This window comes from Apaloderma vittatum, unplaced genomic scaffold (genome assembly GCF_000703405.1).
Source record: "Apaloderma vittatum isolate BGI_N311 unplaced genomic scaffold, ASM70340v1 scaffold229, whole genome shotgun sequence".
NCBI lineage: Eukaryota > Metazoa > Chordata > Aves > Trogoniformes > Trogonidae > Apaloderma > Apaloderma vittatum.
In genome coordinates this window covers 15,720-37,793 of record NW_009733334.1, presented here as the reverse complement: position 1 = coordinate 37,793, position 22,074 = coordinate 15,720, and the positions used below count along the sequence as shown (strand labels likewise).

General features: G+C 36.4%; 2 protein-coding genes across 2 annotated transcripts in view; one reads left to right on the top strand and one right to left on the bottom strand.

Moving 5' to 3' along the window:
• CASK (calcium/calmodulin-dependent serine protein kinase (MAGUK family)) overlaps positions 1 to 15,258 on the bottom strand; it is a 96,021-nt gene extending 80,763 nt beyond the window's left edge. Inside the window, exons 1-3 of the mRNA XM_009875823.1 lie at positions 15,160 to 15,258; positions 3,493 to 3,668; positions 1,188 to 1,310 (exon numbers count right to left, since the gene is read on the bottom strand). Coding sequence (XP_009874125.1) covers positions 1,188 to 1,310; positions 3,493 to 3,645 — 276 coding nt within the window. The 5' untranslated portion in view covers positions 3,646 to 3,668; positions 15,160 to 15,258. The remainder of the gene's footprint in view (positions 1 to 1,187; positions 1,311 to 3,492; positions 3,669 to 15,159) is intronic.
• Positions 15,259 to 18,933: 3,675 nt separating this feature from the next.
• Positions 18,934 to 20,121, top strand: GPR34 (G protein-coupled receptor 34). Its single transcript, XM_009875821.1, has one exon. It carries the CDS (start codon positions 18,934 to 18,936, stop codon positions 20,071 to 20,073), a length of 1,140 nt encoding a protein of 379 aa, XP_009874123.1. The 3' UTR covers positions 20,074 to 20,121.
• Positions 20,122 to 22,074: the final 1,953 nt, after the last annotated feature.

Here is a 22,074-nt window from a genome sequence, read left to right as displayed (position 1 = left end):
GCACTAAAAGTGTGTTTGCCTCATGCTGTATTTGGCTGCTATCTATAAATGGTTTAGAAGAAAATTCTGAGTCAGCAGGGAAGGCAGCTTGTTGTAGAGAAAAGAGAGGAGTGACTGACAGGATGCTGGCCTAAGCATGGAAACAAAGTTATCTCAAACTAACTCCTCTCTCTTTGCTCATCTTTCAACAAATAATGGCAAGATCAGAAAGAGATCACAGACAGCAAAAGTGTTATGCTATATAGGCAGAACTTGCATGTTTATATTAAAGAATTATCTTTTTAAAAATCTGGATCAGCTTAGCTGCTTAAACAACAAAACTGGCAAAGTTTTCTGCCAAAATTATCTGCAACAAAACCCTCGCTTTGGCATCTAAACATGGGTAAGATCACAAAGTGAGGAAAAAGTCAAATTACAAGCAGGTAAAACCAGATCCTCTGTGTTTACTACAGACTCAATCACTGCAGTATGACCATTTGGAATTCCCAGTTGGTGTCCATTCCTATGCTCTTTGAAATATTTGATGTACTATGTATGCCTACAGCTCCAATGTTTATCACAGCTTATTAAGGGGACTGCTGAGAAGCTAGGCATATATTCTTCTGTTCCTGTTGTTGATTTTCCACTGGCTCAAATTATGTTGTAAATTCTGCCACCACTGAAAAATAATTTGATTACAGATGCCATATAATTTTATGTAGTTACAGCAGCCTTTGAGCAATACACCACTATATACTTCCTTCACTCAGGTGAGATATTTCAGGACTCTAACGTAAGAAAGCAGCACAGTTAAGTAGCATAAGGTACTGCAATAAACTGCATGGCTAAGTGTATAATAGGAAAAAGGTCTAGATATGACTGAGCAAAGAAGAGGTCAGAAATCACTCCTCTAGAGTTGAGAGCCACAGAAAGACACACAAATACCTTCAAGCTTTATTCTATGCAGCCCTAGTCCCTATACACTGATGCTGCCGAAGATGTCTAAATGAGTTTGCTCTTCCCGTCAAGCAAGAGTTCAAGCCTGGCAATTATCAGAATCCCAGGTTCAAATCTTACAAAGCATTTAAAGCATATTATCCACACATTTTGTACAATGTCACATCTACTTTGATAAGTTCAAAGAAAAAAAAAATACAGCTTGTTCTCTCTTGAAGAGGAAATTGGTATGAAACAGTTGCTTTTACTACCTTTAACCAGGGATGATTCAGTGCTTCATATACTGTTATCCTTTCTGCTGGATCCAGCATAAGCATGCGGCGTACCAGATCTTTGGCACTTTCAGAAATATGGCTCCATTGCCTAGGATTCATCTGATTACAAGCAAACAAGCAATAAATTAAATTAGTTATAAGAAGATAGAAAAAATCCCTACTTTTTATGTAAAGTAATTGCATAGATTTATCAGTGGTTGGTAGTTGTAAATATTTTATTGTAATATATGTAAAAGGAAGTTTCTAAGTTTTTAAATAACTTATAAAACTGTACATTAGTTGCTAATGAAATGGCATAAAAGTTGAACAGTGAGCACTGTATCAAGCAAAAGCTGACATATCCTTGGCATTATTATCACAGTATAATTTTCTATCTATGCTACATTTTGTTCTGATAAAAGTGACCCTGCACTAGAAAAAGACTAATTAGACTTTGTCTGACAGTTAATTAGTGCATGATAAATGGAGAAATTAAATCTGCTCCTAAAATCAATATAAGGAATGGCGTGACAGTCTATCTATATCAAGCCACAGTTTCATGCCAGTGATGCTGAGTAAGAAGGGAGTAAGCTAATGCCTGTTGTGACTACTCTGGCGCTGTCCCACAGCTGTCACGGACAACGGCTCTTCCCAGTAAATTCCTTTAAACTTTACAACAGTTAAGCATCTTCAGCCGCTCAGGTAGAAAAGCATACTGAGACGTGAGCAATCACACAAGCAACCACAATGCTTTCTAGAGCAGAACCCTATCTTTAGGAGACAAAAATGTGAAGGACGATTTAGAATACATATTCATCTTGTGCATATGCAGGTTTGTGTCCAACTAGTCAAGATGATGGACACTGGATAAAACCATACTAAAGTAAAAAATTCCTTCGGTGATAAAGAATTCTATCCTTAAGCTATTTATAGTAGTTTTTTAATTTATGAAGAACATACATTTTATTTAAATGATAGATTTCTAATTTTACAAGATACTAATGAAAATTCAAAATTATCAACAGACTCTTTTCAATGTTATACGCTGTTCATTTAAAGGGGTTCATTTTATTTAAAATAAGTCTTTATGAAAAATGATGACTTCAAATTGAAGCACTCAGAAACATTATCTGCCTATGAAATGCACATTTATAGTTGTGGTTTGTCATCTCATTTTCAGCTCTAATGTAATGAAAGTAATTGCAAATTGAAGCAACTGTTTTGAAATCCTTAAACTGTTTTCACAGAATAGACATATTACTGTGGAAACAGGAACAGAAAAGGAACTGAGAAGACACAATGTGCTGGCCATGGCTTTTTTTTAAACAGAGAAAAGTTAACTTGTACACTTCCAGAAGGTTTTAGCTGCTTAAAAGACTCCATAAAGAAATCCTCCATCAAGTGAAACTGCAACATCTCTACCAGTCTCTGCAATCCCAAAACTAGTGCCATGAAGAAAACCTGCTGTTTCTAAAATTAGAAAATTGAAAGAATGAAAAATGTGATCCTGACCAAGTGAAATAGCATTACTCTCACATTTTAGCAGACTACTGTCAAGTTCATATAATAAAATACTTCCTAAACTGTATTACAGACTATCAGACAGTTTTAGAAGTTTACACTCTTAATTTGCTAATACACAGCTGATGTATGAGCTTGGCTGCAAAGCAGAGCAAAACCAACCTTAGACAAAACGGCAAAAATTGTGAAGTCAAAGCTTAAATTTGTCTCCGTAATGGCTCTAGGATGGTTATGTTGTGAAACATGCTTATCTTGCATGCACACCAATTTACTTTCAGTTGCAAGTGGCTCCATTTGAATCACCAACTGCACTTTACTACATAATGTACTAGAAAGAAAAACGCATCACTACATTTTTACAGTAATGTGCATTTTGTTTTAAATCAAGGCAATATGATGACCAGCCTTTATGACAGTTTCTTTAGTTGATTAAAAAATTTAGATGATCTATAAACCTAAGGTAACATATGGTATGTTATACTACACAGCTAAACCTTATGTAATCCCACTGACCTCAATGTATAATTAGAGGCTAGTTGTTACACTGATTTATTATTTCATCTGAGTAAATATTTCTGTATTCTAATTCCTAACATTGATACAAAACACAGCCAGAACAAGACAGACTGGAGAGAAAAAAATCATCTGCCCTCCTATGTAACAGACAGATTTCTATAAGCTACAAGTTGAAACCAGGTTAAATACAAAAACCAATTGACAGAAATTTTCCCAGCAGAGCTTATGTCTCTCTGGAAGAGGATTCAGGTATGCTGTCATTTACCTTGTATTTTCCTTTAATAATGCCTTCAAATAATCTTTCCTTGGTTCCATAAAAAGGCAAACAACCGCTTAGCAGGATAAAAAGGATCACGCCACAACCCCAAACATCTACAGGCTTCCCATAAGGTTCCCTTTTTACCACTTCTGGGGCCATAAAATGAGGTGTTCCTACACGTCCTAGATGGAAACAAAAACAAAACTGAGTCAAAGTGATGTGTGCCAGACATGGATATGAAGAATATCACTGCATTAAACGAGAACAGTTAAAACAAGTTTTGTTCACGCAATTCTTTTTTCCTTATTTATTAAATATAGCCATTGAGGTAAATAAGTTTTTTCCCTTCTGCTTTATTTGTACCTTTATAAACTGAGAAATATTCTCTCCTGTCCTTCAGACTGTGAAACAAGACTTACATAAGAGCACTAAGATTCTTCAGTGAAATAGAAGTAAATATAGAGGTAAAAATATCAATTTGGAAAACCTTTGAAACAGGAATTATTTATCCAGACATCATGTAAAAAGATATTGTAGAGTTCTAGACTACACTGTTTACTTGAAAAAGCTGCCTCTAATTGGTAAGAATGTAGTTAGGTCTAATGCTCTGCCCAAACCTCAGCCAGTCTACTGAAACTGCCCCAAGAATGTAAAATGCCAGCAAATGCGTTGTTCATATATTTGAAGTAGGCAATATCTTACTGCAGATAAAAAAATAATTCTAATTTGTTTCACAGAGTCCTTTTAATGAGTGCCACACAGTACTGCTTCTGGGACAGTACTGATTTTGGATTGGTAATGAATATACAGCCATGGAAACAAAACATATTTAGTACCAACTAATCTTTTGAGTAGATAAACTGATTAGAAAGACTTAATTCAATTTCTCCGTAACACATTAAGCCAAGTGAAAGCAACAAATGTTTTAACTCTCCCTGTAAATGTTTCCCATTGTAAAAGAGGTTTGTTTCTACTGCAAAAGATTTGCAAGAATTATGCTCTGAATACTCAGGGCATCATTGACACTTAGAAACACTAGTCTTTGGACTACCGTAGCTCCATCAAGTACCAACAGGAAAAAAAAAAAGCCACAGCTGTAGCAAACTGGTACCACTTGTACAACCTTCATAAATTATTCTTGCTCATTGATATTACAGCAGACTTCAGAGGCTCCATTCACCTTAGTGCTGGCTAGGAGAGTTTACAACGGAGCCTAGAGAATTCAAGGTGTTTGCACAGCACATACTTAATATAGTCTTGTCTTGTAAAGAGTTTTTTTGCTAAACTAGCCTATCCTGCACACCATTTGAATGTGTTAGCGAAGTCACAGCACTGGTAACAAACACCTAGGAGACTAATTGGCAGTAGCTTACTCAGTAAAGACCATCCTTCGTTTATACCACTTAATTCAGGAAAATGATGCTTTGTTAACTTGCCCCCACTCACTCCTTTTTTGCATGTACAAAGATTAAAATATTGTCAAAAAGAAGGTACCTTTTTCACTATACTATTCTTAAGGAGAAACAACATCATTGTCAAACTTCTTCAGCTTTCTTTGTGTTAAACTTCTCATTCCCAATTTATGAGGAAATCCCTCTGCTAAACAAATGTTAGGAATCTGCCTGTGGCAACAGAACGCTAAGCTCAGTTGATGTCTTGGAAAGTCCACACAGTCTAGGCTGACACGATAGCAAAGGGGCAGTTCCTTTGCAGGCTAAAAAAGAGTAGAACAGCAAGATGTTGCAAGTCCAGCTCCTCCCTCATATCTATAGTGGAAGAGGAAGGATATTTACTCTGGACAGAAAAAAATAGAGATGGACATGGGGAAATATTATCAATTCTTCTTGTTGGTTATACACCATTTATAGGATTATGATATATTTTTCAGCCCAATAGATAAACCTCAAAGCCACATCTTTATGATAATAAATATAAGATAGAGAATTATTTCCTCGGATGATCCAAAGTCTTTTAGGTGCCTGATGATGGGGAAGGGAAGGAGAATAGAAAATATATATTTACTATGTGCACAAGTTGCTGAGAGCTCTGGAGTTTTTGCCTTTTTTTTCCCCATTTGCCTACAAATCTATATCTGTGAGGGTTTCCTAACTTTTCTTCCCTCTAAGATGCCATCATTTGCAACAGCAAAAGCATCAGCACTTCCAGGTCTGTATCAGGCTATGCATAAGCAGCAACACCTGCCTTGTCAAACAGTACTCATGTGACATTAGTGGTATGCATACCACAGTCTGGAAACCTTTAGTACAGAAGACATCATGCAAGACCGCAGAGCAGCCTGGCTTGCGCAAGTCTTGTTTATGTCAGTGGCAAGCTTCCTGGCAGCTGGCTGCAGGGGCACCCATTTGCCATTTTGGAGCAGGTGTAACCTTTCTTACACAATGAGAAAACCATTTGTGGTAATAAAGTTTGTTTAAATCCAGTTTTGTTCCAATATGAGTAAAAAATCATATATACACTGAAGGTTCTGCCTTCCTACCTGGCCTTCCAATTGCTGCTATGAAATCTGGCAAGTCTAGATAAAAGTGATTATTCAAAGGACAAATAGTAGAAATCACTAGAAGACAAGATATCATAAGGACAAACAAAGCTATATAAAAGTGTTAAACTTCAGGAGGATATGATGTCTTGAGAGAATTAGCTGATCTATTTGCTTAGCCTCTCTCCACAATGTTTGAAAAGCCATGGCAGTCAGGTGAAGTCCCTGGGGACTGGAAGAGAGGAAACATTACAGTAATTTTACAAAAGGGTAGAAAGGAGGATCCCTGGAACTACTGACTGGTCAGTCTAACCTCTGTGCCTCAGATGATCATGGAATAGATCCTCCTAGAAGCCCTGCTAAGGCACATGGAGGACAGGGAGGTGACTCAAGACAGCCAGCATGGCTTTACTAAGGGCAAGTCCTGCCTGACTGACCGAGTGGCCTTCTATGATGGAATGACTACATCAGTGGATGAGGAAATAGTTATGGATGTCATATCTGGACTTCCGTAAGGCCTCTGACACAGTCTCTCCCAATATCCTTCTCTCTAAGTTGGAGAAATATGCATCTGATTGGTGGCCTGTTCAGTAGATGAGGAATTGGTTGGATGGTTGCATCCATAGGGCAGTGGTCAAAGGGTCAGTGTCCAGATAGAGATGGGTGACAAGTGGTGTCCCTCAGGTGTCTGTACTGGACCAGTGCTGTTCAATATACAGACAGCAGGACTGAGTGTCCCCTCAACAAGTTTGTAGATGACACCAAGCTGAGTGGTGAGGTTGATATGCCAGAGGGAAGAGATGCCATCCAGATGGACCTAGATAAACTGGAGAAGTGGGCCCATGTGAACCCTGTGAGGTTCAGCAAAGCCAAATGCAAAGGTCCTGCACCTCTACTGAGACAATCCCAAGCACAAATACAGACTGGGGGATGATTTGTCACAGAGCAGCCCTGCAGAGGACTTGGTGGTACTAGTGGACAAAAAAGTGCACATGAGCCAATAATGCGTGATTGCAGCCCAGAAGGCCAATCGCATTCTGTGCTGTATCAAAAGAAGCATGACCCGCAAGTTGAGAGAGGTGATTCTGTCTCTCTGCTCCGTTCTGGTGAGACCCCACCTCCAGTACTGTGTCCAGCTCTGGAGCCCTCAACACAAGAAGGACACGGACCTATTGGAGCGGGTCCAGAGGAGGGCCATAAAGATTATCAGAGGGCTGGAGCATCTCTCCCTCAATGACAGGCTGAGAGAGTTGGGATTGTTTAGCGTGGAAAAGAGAAGGCTCTGGGGAGACCTCCCAGTACCTGAAGGGGGCACACAGGTAAGCTGGGGAGGGTTTACAAGGTCTTTGTTTCCCACCACCCAAATCTATTTGAACTAGTGATAAATTAAGCTAGTTTTCCCCAAGTCTAGTCTGTTTTACCTATGATGGTAACAGTAAGCAGTTTGCATTTATTTACCTTGACCAATGAGCTTTTTCATTCTGTTTTCTCCCCCTGCTCTGTTGAGAAGAGAAACTGAGCAGCTAGTGGGAGTATGGCCCTTAGTCAAGGTCAACCCAACACCTGGCTATGCTGACACTAACATACAGAATACTGACTAAGTGGGGGAAAATAAGATCAGTCGTCCTCCAAAGATACAGTTTGTTTCTTTCATTTTTAGTCATCACTTGATTTAATCATGGGCTGTATAAAATAAGATACCCACAGTGTCAAGAGTATCAAAAGTTTATACTGTTTGCTTCCTTTTCCCCTTCAGCAAATAACGCTGAAATTAAAATTACTCTGCAGAAATTGATAAGCAAGAAAGATCCTTCATTACGTAAACACACATAAATACATGCAGAGCAGAACAGTTTCTTGAAACTGAGCATTAATAATTAGCCGTAAATTTTGCAAAGCAGGCTCTTCATGGGGGACAACAATTTTAGATTTAATTTCCTCCCTCACTTCCTGACCACAGGGCCAGGAAATGCAGAATTACCTACACTACTGAATATCACAGGTAGCAAACACAACTGGCAACAGTAAGCTTATCAAAATTGCAGACAAAACATGATATCCAAGCATTTCCTATGCAGCACCCATCCACTGCCAGCAATCTGTTCACTATCAATGACCCCCATCATATTATAGGTTTTTTTCCATAGACACATATTTTCTAATAGAACAAGCTTCTAGAATTTATTTCCTACCTTCTATGTGACAATAAACAAACTGTAGGCTCTTGATACATCAAGGTTGCTATTTTGCTTTATCTGCTCACATCAGAATGTGAGGCTGCATGTTTACTTAGTACTCACATGCTCTTACAGACAAACTGACAGATTCAGAAATTATGGTTAAAAACCACTGTCCCTCTCTGATCATCCCAAATCTTCTTTATCCTCCCTTGGAAGTTAAAGAATATAGATCAGAGATGGAAGAACTGGATCTTCGTTGCTCTGGTTCAAAACCAGCATACCATGAACTGGTGTTGAGCAGAAGGAATAGACTAGTTTAGTAATAGGTTACATTCTACACAGCTGTTTAAGACCCAAACAGACTGTCGCTATAAACCAGATGAAAAATCGACACTACTTAATAGTGTTCTGAAAAATCAGTACTACTAAACCTAAACACTCACTTTTAAATTTAAAAGAACTCCATAAATACAAATGAAATAAGGCTAGATTAACTTAATAAAATCCTGCCATGTATAACTGGCTAGAATATTATTAGTGAATATAATTTCAGAATTATTTGGTTTAGTAATCTCTTTAGTGCAGATTACTGATATTTTAGATCCTGATATTTTAGATGGGGGGATGATGGTAGGGGTGTAAATCACAATTTCATCTCCATGAAAAAGTGAACCCAGAACAGAAACATAATTAGTTGAGACTGAACTGTCCAGTTAGAAAGGATAAAAACAAAAAAAAGCACATATATTTGTATATATGAATTAGAAACTTAGAAAGGCTAAAGTCTTTTCTGTGGCCGCTGGCTTTCTTGCGACAACTAACCACTTCACCGGGTTCATCAAAGGAACAAATGATGATTTTGAGGTTGCTCTAAAAACTGACCTAAAAAAGGACTGCAGAACCAACACTTAGGCCAGCAAAATGAGTGGAGTGCATGCAGAAACTTACATAGATAGGCATTTCTCCTGTGTTGCAACTACAAGAACTGTAAGGTGAGTATCAGTAGCAGGCTAAATAAAATCTATGCTCAGGAAAGTTTTCTAAAATCATGGATACACACTGCTCTTTAGATCAAGTACTACTTCTGCTGAAATTTATCTAGTAAAAATTTGCCTTCTAAACATGGCCAGTGTAAAATTTCAAACTTTTTCTCAACAGTTCAATTGTTTTAAAGTATTTCCGAAGCTTTTGAATTTTCTTTGGTGTTTTGGGAGAACCTTTGCATCTTTTTGGAAGCAGTGTGAGAAAGAATTGTAAGCAAAGGCATTTTTCTCTCTTTAATAGGTAATTTCTGCCTTCCATGGGTCTTTTATTCTTCAGGATATAAGAACACTCATAGATAGATTTGAATGACTGACCACAGAAAAAACTCATCATTTTATTTGAATAAATATTGCATGCATGTATACACAGATGATTTTTAGTCCCATCTGTATGTGAGAAGAAATCATGTGGAAGACTGGAATCAATTTTCTGTATGCTTCTAGGTTCTTCTTATCTGTTCTAGGGTAGCATTAACTGAAAATCATCACTATATGAAGATGCAGCACTGGTATGTATTGAATGTCATACTCACTTTACCCAATTCATAGTAACTAAATGCCTACAGAAAAGTGTTTGCTGACTACAGGAAGCACTAAATGCTAAGTACAGACATTAGACCTTTCATTTCTAGAAGTAAGCAGTAAGATTTCTTATCAGGCAGTTTTGAGGCATGTTGGTAGTCTGGAAATGTATTAAATTGCCAATTTTGCTGATTTTTTCTGGAGATAAACAGAAAGCTTCAGTCTTCAGGTGTTGTCAGTCTTATATTATTTACAAGCACTAAAGATAAATTTTGACTTACCTTTGATAATTTAGTTTCTATGACTCTTTCCATATTATTCCAGACAATAGGGCTATGCTTTCCACAAGAAGAAGAGTATATACAGAGACCCAATCAGATTTTGTCATCCCTAAGGCAGGGGATTGATGACCAAGATATCAGAAGGAGAGTCTTTCAACAGCAGTAGTATCTGAACGATGTATAAGGAAACAACTGGAACAAATAATTTTTAGGAAAAAAATGTGAGGTACTAATAAACATCATTGTGACCTCTCACAATAGTGTAATAAGAAATATGTTCACAAATTAAGGAGTTTCTAAAAGAGTGGGACGTCCAGAATAATGTGGAAGGAATCGAAGAATCACACACAGCAGATCAGATAGGTCAATACTTTAGTACTTTTAATTCCTTTCCACATTACTCCAGACAATAGAGATGTTTAAGGCAGGTGTACAGAGAAGATGTATAGATTTTTAAAAAGAAAACAATAAAAAAAAATAGGCAATTCAGCTTCGGCACAGAAGATTGTCTGAAGAAAATGTATTTTAAAAGATGCATCAGCAGACAACTGGGCAATTGGATATTAGTGTCCGGAAAATGAACAAAGCACAGGTAATATGTTAACCAGACAAATTATAATAATTGATTCAATGGCCTTTTCAGCCATAAAACTATGATGGAGGAAGTAAATCTAAATTAACTTTTAAACACATTAGCCTCCTGTAAACACTTTCAAATTAAACCAGATGTGAAGTGGAATTTCTGAGAAAAAATAAACCACAATTGTATCTCTTAAATAAAACAAAGTCCACTGAAGGGAAAGGTCTGAAGAGGCTCATACTTGTTTATTCTTCAGGGGGAAAAAAAAAAAGGTTAAATAACGCTCTTGCTTTGCAGAGGAAAGAAACACTATCATTGAAGTGAAAGAAGAATACTAGTGTAGGACCTCAGCTTACAAATGTTTACCTCTCTTTGGATTACAAAAGAAAGATTTGCTGTATCATTCAGACAGTGATAGTAAGAAGGAAAAAAAGTCTATGCAGCGTAAAATATATTTTCAAACAATGATTTTTAAATTGGAGTTTATAAGACCACCAAGAAGATCCAGTTTGGTGAATCACTGGAACAGGTTGCCCAGAGAGGTGATAGATGCCTTAACTCTGGAAACATTCAAGGTTACGTTGGACAGGGCTATGAGCAACCTGATCCAGTTGAAGATGTCCCTGCTCACTGCAGGGGGGTTGGACTAGATGACCTTTAAAGGTCCCTTCCAACCCAACACCTTCTGTGATTCTACGACCATCTTTACATTGATGGGGACAAAACAAAAATAAGAAACTTAAAAGACCCTCCCCTCCATTCCATAATCTTATTTGAAGGGAAATTTATTTGTAATGCCTTCATTTACTGTTTCTGTAGTCTAAAAGGCTAGCTGACAAAGAACCAAGAACACTTGATATTTATGTGCTGTACTTCTATTAAGAACACATAAGATGTTTTCCAGTAAGATGATGACAGTTGTGTCAGGATATCTGAAGGTACTGTAGGGTTCTGAAGCAACTTAGGGGACCTAACTAATAATACATAAAAATCAATACTGGACTGGATCAGTGTCATGGTACCTGTGACATTTTGCTGCTAAAGGTAAAAAATGAAAAGCAGTTAACTATCCATAGATAGGACTTAACAGTTTTTATAGAACCTCCTGCCATTTAGGTGTGTATAGTTACCTTATTTTGCACTACTTGAGGCCAGAAGAAAATAAGTAGATTAAGTGGAGGAAATAGCACTTGTGGACTCAATGGGTTTTGTTCCTTCAGTTTTTTTTATACCATGTGCTAGTTAAAAATCCCAAGATTTCGCACTGAAGATATTTCATATCTGATAAATCTGATATCACACTTATTTAAGAAAATATTGTGATAACTCATATCACTTTCTGAAAGAATAATTTTCCAAGGAAGAGGATAGAGATCATAAGGTGAGATTTTTCTGTTAAATCACTGACTTCCCAGTGGTTCCACTACTCCAGCTGCATCACAACCTTCCAAACACAGCCTATTTCCTGTCTACATCCTGTTCTATAAAAGTTCAATTATAATTATGATGCTCTGTAACTACCATGTATACTGCCAGGATTCCATCTTAAAGTGCCTATTTCAACGCTTCAAATGAAAACACTTAGCAAAATTTTCCATTTCTGACCATAAGAACTGCAAAAGAGACCTGCAGAGATTGGTAGCCCATGAAAACAATTTCCTGTAACTCAGAAGATGACACACGTTGCTAATTCACTGCACTGCAGCTCATGGGCAAAAATAGCGCAACAAAAAGTATTTCCTTACATTTTCCCTTGTGGTCTTACGAAAGATGAGTTAAGGATATTGTCCGCCTTTTGTTTTTTTGTACTTACTTAATAACCATTAAATTCTCTTAAAAATAAACTTGACTGGGTTGTTAACTGATAAAACTCAGTCATGTTCCTAAAATCTATTCCACAGACATTCTTATTAATGACATCTAGTATGATGTCATGGCTTGTTATCATGAACTCCCTTACACTTCTGTTAAATAACTCCATATCTGCTTGAAAGAACATTGTAGTTCTAATCCTTCTAAACAACATGAGTTTATCTTTGCACTTACATCAAAAGATTGAGACTGGCCTACTTTCAATACCTGGGACTTAGTTAAACTTTATTACAAAAATCCTCTTTCCTCCAAAAAACAAATTTACACATCCTGGAAAAAAAATATGTCTTTTGTTACGTTAAAAAAATACTATAGTCCCAAACAAAGTAAAAGCTGTACCCTAGAAGGCAATCGCTAAAGACATTGAGGGAGAAAATTCCCTTCTAGTTGTGTTCTCCTGGGGCTACACACAAGCTGGGCTTGTTAGGTACAGGTGTGTCGATGTAAAAAGGTAAGCAAAATGGCACAAATGCAAATTCATGAAAATAAGAAAAAAATTTTAGAACATTGGTAACCCCGAATGCTTTAGATACAGCAACTCCTACTTTAGGAGGAAGAATACTACCACAAAAGAGAGTGATCACCATAGATACTGAAGAGCTTTTGCATAATGGCTGGGTTTTTATACAAGATTAAGGCAAGAGTCCTATCAGTTGAATTTTGCTACAGTTCAACTGATCCGTTGACATGGTTTTTCTAAAGGAAAGCTGTTCTTTTCCGGTTTAAAAGATAAACTACCCCAAGCAACACAAAATTAAGAAAGATAAAAGATTTCTGTTATTGACCACCAGAGTTATCTACATGGGGATTTACACTGGTAGTGAGTATATCCTAGGATACCATATTAATACAAATTACCTAGATACAGGAAGATTAATAAGTATGGCACTTCCTGTAAATATAGGACAATGTATTTTCAGTATTGTGAAATTTTTAAGGTGTACTGAGCAATGAAATGGGTTAGAAGCGCACAATAGCTTTTATTTCTTTTTTGATGTGTTAACCACCAAATACAGAAACTGCCATGCTGACAGGGAAATAGTTGAACATTAAGCTGAATCAATTATTTTCCCTAAAAATTAGAAAAAGGTGCAGTTTGTGGTATAAAGACTGGAATGGAAGATAAGCAGAAGCCTGTTAAGAAAGCTTGAAACAAGCAGTAGAACTGAGACCTTCCATAAATGAAGTGGAATTACTCTGAGTATCGCTGAAGCTGAAAGTAACAAGTGCTAACAGAAAGGCTACAAATCGGAAATGGTAGTTGAGAGAAAGGAAAAATAAAAAGGCAGAAGATGAGGTAGATGAGGCAAAAGATACAGGTACAGATAAATATTATACTAATGAGGCTTAAGAAGGAAGCTTCTAAAAGTACTGCAAACAGTACCAGAAAGGAATGAAAACACTTCTATAGAAAAGACCAGACCAGCACTGATAACTGCATAGAGGTTAAGCACATGAAATGAACCATGAGTGCAGAACAGTGAAGGGTAGTAGTCTGAAAGAAAGTACATTGTATTTAACTACCTCCAGAACAGTAGTTGAAACAAAAGAAATGGATTAAGTTGCTCAGTGAGAATATAAAGAAGATAAATGAGAGAATCATAAATGAAAGTGTAGGGACTATCACTAAAAAAAACAGTGGTTGAGTTACAGAAAATTTTAGAAACACAGGAAAAGTAAAGAAAGGAGTGACCTTTTTATTAAGGCAACAACAGAAGCTTAACTGAATGGGTAATACTCTTTGAAAAGATGTATCTAAGTCTTTAGGTAACAAGATACTTGGATATTTCCAGGGTATTAGTGATATCCAGAAGGGAATGGAAGCTGATGGTATGGTTATATTGGATTTGCGTTTAATTTTAAAGAGCACATAAAAGCCAAACTGATGCAGACCTTTACGTAATTAGACTAGGAAATCTGAATTTCGAAGAAGCATAATACTGAGAGGAAGTTACTCCTTTTGAAGAAAAAAATGTAAAACTAACAATATATTTTGTTGTGGTCTCCTACTCTGGCAATGAAAGCATCAGAAAACTGATTGGGTCTTCGTCTGTGCAGGGTGATTAAAGCACAACCCTATTGTCTGGAACAATATGGAAGGCAGCTAGAGGAAATAAAATCCACAGAAAACAAAACACACTTAGTCAAAAAATATACATATGTATCAAGATATTGATGTCTTATGCAATAATTACAATGAACTATTAAAACACAGAAAAGAGTCACATGTGAAAACTAGTAAGATTATGCTATCAAACAGCTGAGCATTCTGACAGAAATTGCCTAAGAATCATAGGGGACCATTGGCAATCCTGCAGTAAGTCCTTACTCAATCACTTTGGCATACGTTTCAAACCTGATAGCACTTTTATTCGACTTGCTTTGTCAAGCATGGAAGAATTATGCCAAAGATTGTATTAAAGTGGAAAATTCTTTACTTTTTTCAGTTTTATTTTGATCAAACCAGCGTTAGTTCCCGTTGAGGAAAATTTAGAGCGTTTTAATACTCAGTATATGTACAGACAACAACGTTACATTCTACTGGCAATTTACCTTATGTGCATTTACAATGTTAACAATGTCTTTAGTGAAAGATTATTTTTGAACTCTTGTTTTGCAGGCCAGGCTGTCTCAGAAGAACAGAATTCTGCAGTACATCACGCATAATATTATAGAACTCCAAAAGAAAATTTCTTACCTCCAGCAACTAGCCCAGACTCTCCTAACTGAATTGCTACCCCAAAGCCACCAAGCTTTACTGGGGCTGAATTCTCTTTTGAGGCAAGCAGTACACAGTGTGGCTGAAAAGACAAAAATTCAGACAAATTATTATATTATTTGAGAAATTCAATTTGCATTTTAGAACTTAGTGTCATAAATTCACAAAGAGAAACTAGAATTATTTTGTTTTGAAAGAATTTCTTAATTTCAGGTTTATTTATTTTTCTGGCATAGTCTCCTCTTTCTTCACTGTCTTCCCTTTTAATTGTCCCAGGCACAGCAAAATCCTTTCAGGACTTTCCAGAACTCATAAGGAACACATAATGAAATAATAATAAACGGAGATAAAAATTAAAGCCTATAATGTCTTACCTGGCGTTACTTTTTCTTTTCACCATTTACCCTTAAGCCTTACACTGTTTCAATTTCCCAACAGAAGTATCCTGCGTATGATGCCCTTTGTGGGGCTTTATGCTTCACACAGAGAATATAAAACACTGTTTTGAGATTTAATCACAGAATTCACTGATCACTTTCCAACTGCAGGAAAGAAAACTAACATCCCTGTGATGTTTCTAATAAATATTACGGTGATGTGGGAAATTATTTAGGTTTTTATTAGGTTTTTAAACTGGATTCCAGGCAAGTCATTCATACCTTTTGTCCAGTCGTTTCACTTAGAGGAGTGAGGTGTAATGTATAAAAATGCAATAATATTTTACAACATTCCGGGTGGATACTGACAGGTGTAGGAGGAAGCAACATGCCTCCAAAATCTACTGGAACGCGATTTGGTAATTCATACACATAGCCAACTACTGCGCTTAATATAGAACGACTTCCTGCATTTACTCAAAGCCTCTCTTTGCAGTCAACCATACTACTTAAAAGGAAGAATGTTAATTTTTTATACTGTTTCTTGAGAATGCATTACCACTTAAGTTACAGAAATAGGAACTCAAAATAGAGCAAAGGAGTTACAACAATCTCAATCTGACTACCTGTGAAGTCGTCATCTGTAACCTTGTATGTTTTTTTTTGTTTCAATTTTATGAGAACAAGCCCCTTTTAGTACAAACGCATAGCCTGTTTAGATTTTAACTGAAATTTGCAGAATCCTAGAAGACCTTGATTCCTAAACAGATGATACATTAAGCAAGTTAAGATAGAAATTCTCATTTCAAATGCTAAGGAGAATACTAAAGCCAAGACAGCGTTCTTGAGATGATCATTAAATTTAGGCTACATTATACCAGGACTTCTATAATCCATTTTTAATTTTGCAATTTACAAGTGTGATTTTTCAATCCCTCACGCTCTGTTTAAAATAGTATTACCAGGTGGCATTATCTCTGCGTATTTTATTTCACTTCTGCCTTATTGAAACTGATAAGCTGCACACTTTGGGCACTTTCACATTCTCTCATTGCTGTCATTTTGAGTGAAAAAGATAAATGTCAAATTTCTAACCCGAGGCGAGGAGGAAAGTAGATCGAAGAACTACACAGACACAAACAAAATGCTCCGTTTCACTGTGGTGTTCATTTATCCTTACCCTGCATTTGAAAAAGTAATATTGTTTCCATGACAAAAAGAAGACAGGCTGTACCAACATAATTGTCATCCCAAAAGGTACCCACTACTACTCACCATAAACAAAGTTTCTGAGAAAAATTCTAAATCTCCAACTCAGAGAAAATTTTATTACAGGACTTCTCCCAGCAAAGCCCAAATGAACAGCAAAACTGAGCTTATCAATAAACTGTGTTTTGCTAGTTAAAACATCTTAAAACCCCACCAAACAGTTGCAACACCCATTAAACTTCCCCTTGCTGCTAATAGTACTGTGTCAGCTGATTCTCAGCACTTTCATAGAGAAGCTGGTGCTTTAGCTTTCTAACAAAAGCACTTGCATGTCACTCCTCCCCACCTTCACCAGCGGTTTTGAAAATCAGCAGAAGTTGTTAATACATGTGGTAAGTGTCTTCTTTTATACTCTAACTACAATAAAACAAATCGCTATTAAAATTTCTGTTAAATGCAAGGTTACTACTGACCTTCAAACACCTTCTTAAATATATCTAGGCTTAAGCATATCTGCTTGCATGCCTGCTTGCTTAAGATGACAAAACTTATGACAGCAAAAAGTCATGTTTCTAATGTCCCTGCAGTTTAATTGATTTTCTCACTGACCTAAACCTTGTCACTATTTATGCGTCATGATGTCAAGCATTTTTATAGAAAAGCAGTATCAACAAAAAATTATAGTAGTAAATAGGTTCCAAGATGTATTTGAAAACATCATACTTTTTAAAATACCTTCTTGTCCTGACAATAGAAAATGGCAAATAAGAAAACAGAGATAGTATTGAAACTGCTAACACATTGTACAAATTTAATGCAATTGTAAAGTAATTTAATGCAATTGTAAAGTCATCCATCATAGGATGTCAAAATATTTTAGACTGTCCTCTCAGTAATTCAGATTCTGTATGTACATTAGGTCTTATTAAAATTTTACTTAACACGCTGCCATTTTCACTGCATTTTCAAGACCTAGCATGCAAACAAAAACCTATTTTAAAATTATATGGCAGTGTTTTATTGTTGTTTTTTTCTTGTTAGTGCTATTGGACAACAAAGTTCAGAGACCACAATCAATTCTTATTTTTTTGTGAGATTCAGGAAAAAAACCTTATCCCTTAAAAAAAGTTTCTAATTAAACTTATTTACGGAAACTTTTATCATCATGACACAGAAATTGAAGACAAAAATTGTATCAGTACTAATCAGTCTTAACCGTCTCCCAAAAGAGCTCAGAACAGCTCACTGTGAGTCTGCTCTCCTAACCACACACTTCTTTTGGTTTTCTTTCTTTGGTCAAAGCCAAATTTTATCTTCCAGATTGTGCCTTCCTCGTCAAGAATAAGCTTAGTGAAATTAAAAACTTTGAAATGAAAACAAAGTAGATGTGAAAACAATCTGTTACTGCATTAATGTTGTTTCCAGCTAATATTAGTTTCTCTGTATAATACTGGTTTGTGAACAGTCAAGAAAAGGAAAAAAATATTAAAATTTACATGAATACACAAATTATTAAACCCAAGCCACTGTAATATTACTGACTCACAGTGCTACCTAGAACAGTCAAATAATATTAATTGGCAATTGCTTTTCTAATGGAAAGCTAGTGACTTGCATAAAAGAGATCCTGGGTACTTATTTAAAATTCATACTGGTGAGTTAAGAATTCTTTTGGCATATTTCTCTGTTCATTGTATCAACACTGAGAATACTTCACTTAGCTATGCTTACATGTTCTTGCATGCTAATTAGAAAGTTTTCTGCGTTAAAAATTTATTTGTACTTAGAGATAAAACAAAAAAATACGTTTCTAAGTTTTCATTAATTTTTAAAACAACACAAGACAGTAATAAAGATGTAATTACAGAAGGAGTTATCTGTGTGAGCAGTCTGTACCATCTCTTCTTGCCTACTTCTTGCAAAGAAAACCAGAGAACTGATTATTTTAGACTTGCATTGTATCGTGTTATCTGGCTGGGAAGTCCTTCTATTCAGCTACAGCAATACTTCTGTGCATTTACTTATTTTAAGTATTGCCTTTTATGTTTATATCGCATAAGAGTATGCAATAAAGCAAGCAAATATGTGAAAAGGATCCAATGGCAATTTAATTCTAATAATTTCTCTTTGCACCCCTACAGAACAGCTAAAAATATCCTCACAAATAATGGCTGCAGCTTCAGCTGATTTACTGACCGTTATTCCATACAAAGAAGCCTTCTGGAGTAACCAAACTAATGTAACCATAAATGCCTCAGAAATTCAAAACAATGACAGCTGTCCCTTGGATGACACCTCACTGTCACTTGCTTTGATAGTTTTTTACTCAATTATTTTTCTCATTGGATTGGTTGGAAATATTGTAGCCCTCTTTGCTTTCCTGTGTATTCATCAGAAAAGGAATTCTATCCAAGTTTACCTGCTAAATGTAGCTGTTGCAGACCTTCTGTTGATCTTCTGCCTTCCCTTCCGAATACTCTATCATGTCACAAAAAACACCTGGAACTTTGGACTGATTTTATGCAAGATTGTAGGAACTCTGTTTTATATGAACATGTATATTAGCATAGTACTGTTGGGACTAATTAGTCTAGATCGTTATATAAAAATAAACAAGTCTGTAAAGCGTCCTAAAATGTTAACTACTACACGAAGTGTACATATTTGTTGTGTGGTGTGGGCAATTGCAGTAACAGGATTTCTAATAGTAGTTGCACCATCTTTCTTTAAGAGTAATGACAGTAATTCTACTATGTGCTTTCATTACCGAAGTAAACAGAATGCAAAGACAGAAGCAATTATAAATTATATTATTGTAATGATTTTTTGGATAGTTTTTTTCCTTTTGATACTTTCGTATGTTAAAATTGCCAAGAACCTTCTGAAAATTTCGAGGAAAAGAGCAAATTTTCCCAATGCAGGAAAATACACCCAGACAGCAAGGAATTCTTTCATTGTACTCATTATTTTCACCATCTGTTTTGTTCCTTACCACATGTTCCGGTTTGTCTACATTACATCACAGTTACAAAATCCATCCTGTCATTGGAAGGAAATAATTCACAAATGCAATGAAGTGATGCTCATATTTTCATCTTTTAACAGTTGCTTAGACCCAGTTATGTATTTCCTAATGTCCAGAAGTGTCCGCAAGGCTGTATTCCAACTTATTTGTAGAAAGCTCCACGGAGATTCAGGCCTGACTCTGGAAAGCACTTCAGAAATAAAACTTGGACAGTATGTGCATGAGCGATTATCTACCACAACTCCCCACTCAAGTTTTTTAAAGAAGAAGTCTCTGATTTGATTGTTTAAATGAACAGACACTCGTTTCTCTCTGTCATTCAAGGACATCAGTTTAAGATTACCAAATGCCCTACTGTACAGCTTTAATTCTGCCTCTTTCTTCCTGTTGAAAAATGAGAAGTCTTACTTCTATTTGTGAAAATGAGAAGTTAACTTTTCGGAAGTATTTTGCTTTTGCTTATCCAAGAAAACAAAATAGAAATATCTTGAACAACTTCTGTTGGACTAAACTAGAACACTAACTCTTTAAGGAGACCTCCACAAAGTAGTTTGAACCTGTATAAGGACTTCTGTATATAGACATTAATATTTTCAACTTATATATGTAAATATTAGATGAATTTTGCAAAAAGTAATTGTGTTCTACTTGAGAGACCTACACAAAACATTACAGATTTTATGTACTTCTTTGATTTAATACGTTTCAAAGAAATCAGAATTTAGCAACATGTGTGGCTTATAAATAATGTGAAGAATAATTCTGCCATTAATTCAGTTACAACTACAGAACATACTTCATTTTATTAAACAGAAAAATTAAAATATTCAAGTCTCCTAAGGCCTTTATTATATTTTCAACATTTTAAAGAATGTCAAGATTGAACACGTGAGTAAAAGTAAGCAATGCCTTTGGAAATTAAAAACTGATCCAGGGGAGTTGACATACAAGAATTTTCAGTTACCTGTGATCTCCTTCTAACTCTGACAAATTTGGTGACTGCAGCTACACAAAGTAGTTGAACAAGGAAAATAAACTCACAGAACTGAGCATAAAGAGCAGAACAGAAGAATTAGCTCTCATGAATACCTGATGCATCAGCTCTGATCTCTCCTCAGGCTCAGTCACCAATTTCCAAAGCCATGTATTTCAGCTGCATATCTCCCCCTGGCACAGGCCTTCTTTCCTCATGCGATTAAAACAATCTTGATAATTGCTGATGCTATGCGTCAAGGGGTAGGGCTGGGCTGGGCATTAAACACTAACATATGTTCTCTAATAACCCCTTTCCCTCCCCAAATGGGAAGGCAAAGAGACTTACGGATTGAAAAAGAAAACTGAACCTGCCTTAATAAGCATAACAACAATGGTATAAATAAGAAAATAATAAACTATATACAAAACTGATATTAAATACAACACCCTCTCCCCTACCTCCTCAGCAGCAATCATTGATGCTGCAGAGCAGAAGGCACCAGGGAAGCTCCAGGCTTAGCAGCACAGGGCAACTGGACACAGGAGCTGGATTTGGGAAATCAGGATTGGGATCAAAGCCAGAAGAACAGACAGTCACCCTAGGGTGCTGGCCATAGAAGAATAGGGCTTAATCCTCATGATCCCTCAGCTTTATACTGAATACGACATATATGGAATGGAATATTCTTCTTGGTCACCTGTCCTGTCTGTTCCTCCAATAAGGTGCAACCTTTTTACTTCCTTGTGATCCTTTTACTTCCCTGCACCCCCAGTGTGTTACACAAGATCCAGCAGTGACCTTGATCACTACAGGAGCAAGTATCAGCAAGAGCCTTTCTGCATCCCAGTCCCTGTCAGTAACTGTAAACATCAGGCACTAACACTTCTAGTAGCAGACACTGTCTGTGAAAACATGCTGTTAACTTCAGAAAGCGCAGCCTCTTAGAAGAGACCGAGCTGAGACGTAAAATCACTGAATGGAGAATTGGTTCTGTTTAGCTCAAACCAGGACTCTATGTAAATAGTAGTGCAACAACAATGTCCCACAGATACAACTACATTCTCAGACAAACAGGTTTCTGTATTTAGGCATAAACAAAAATGTCAACCTGTAACATCATTTAAAAGGGGGGCTGAAGGTGAGGGTTCTTTGACCCAAAGATGAGTAAAGAGGCAGTTATATTGACAACTTAAACATCTGGCATTATTGGCCAGTGAATTAGATATCAGATATTAAGCTCCATAAAATAAGGATTTATTATCCTGAACACATTTGAGCAATCTTGCTCAAGTAAGGTGGTGTAAAGA

What these genes read in the sequence shown, in the direction of transcription:
- GPR34 (XM_009875821.1), top strand. Translation starts at nt 18,934, where the DNA reads ATGGCTGCAGCTTCAGCTGATTTACTGACCGTTATTCCATACAAAGAA.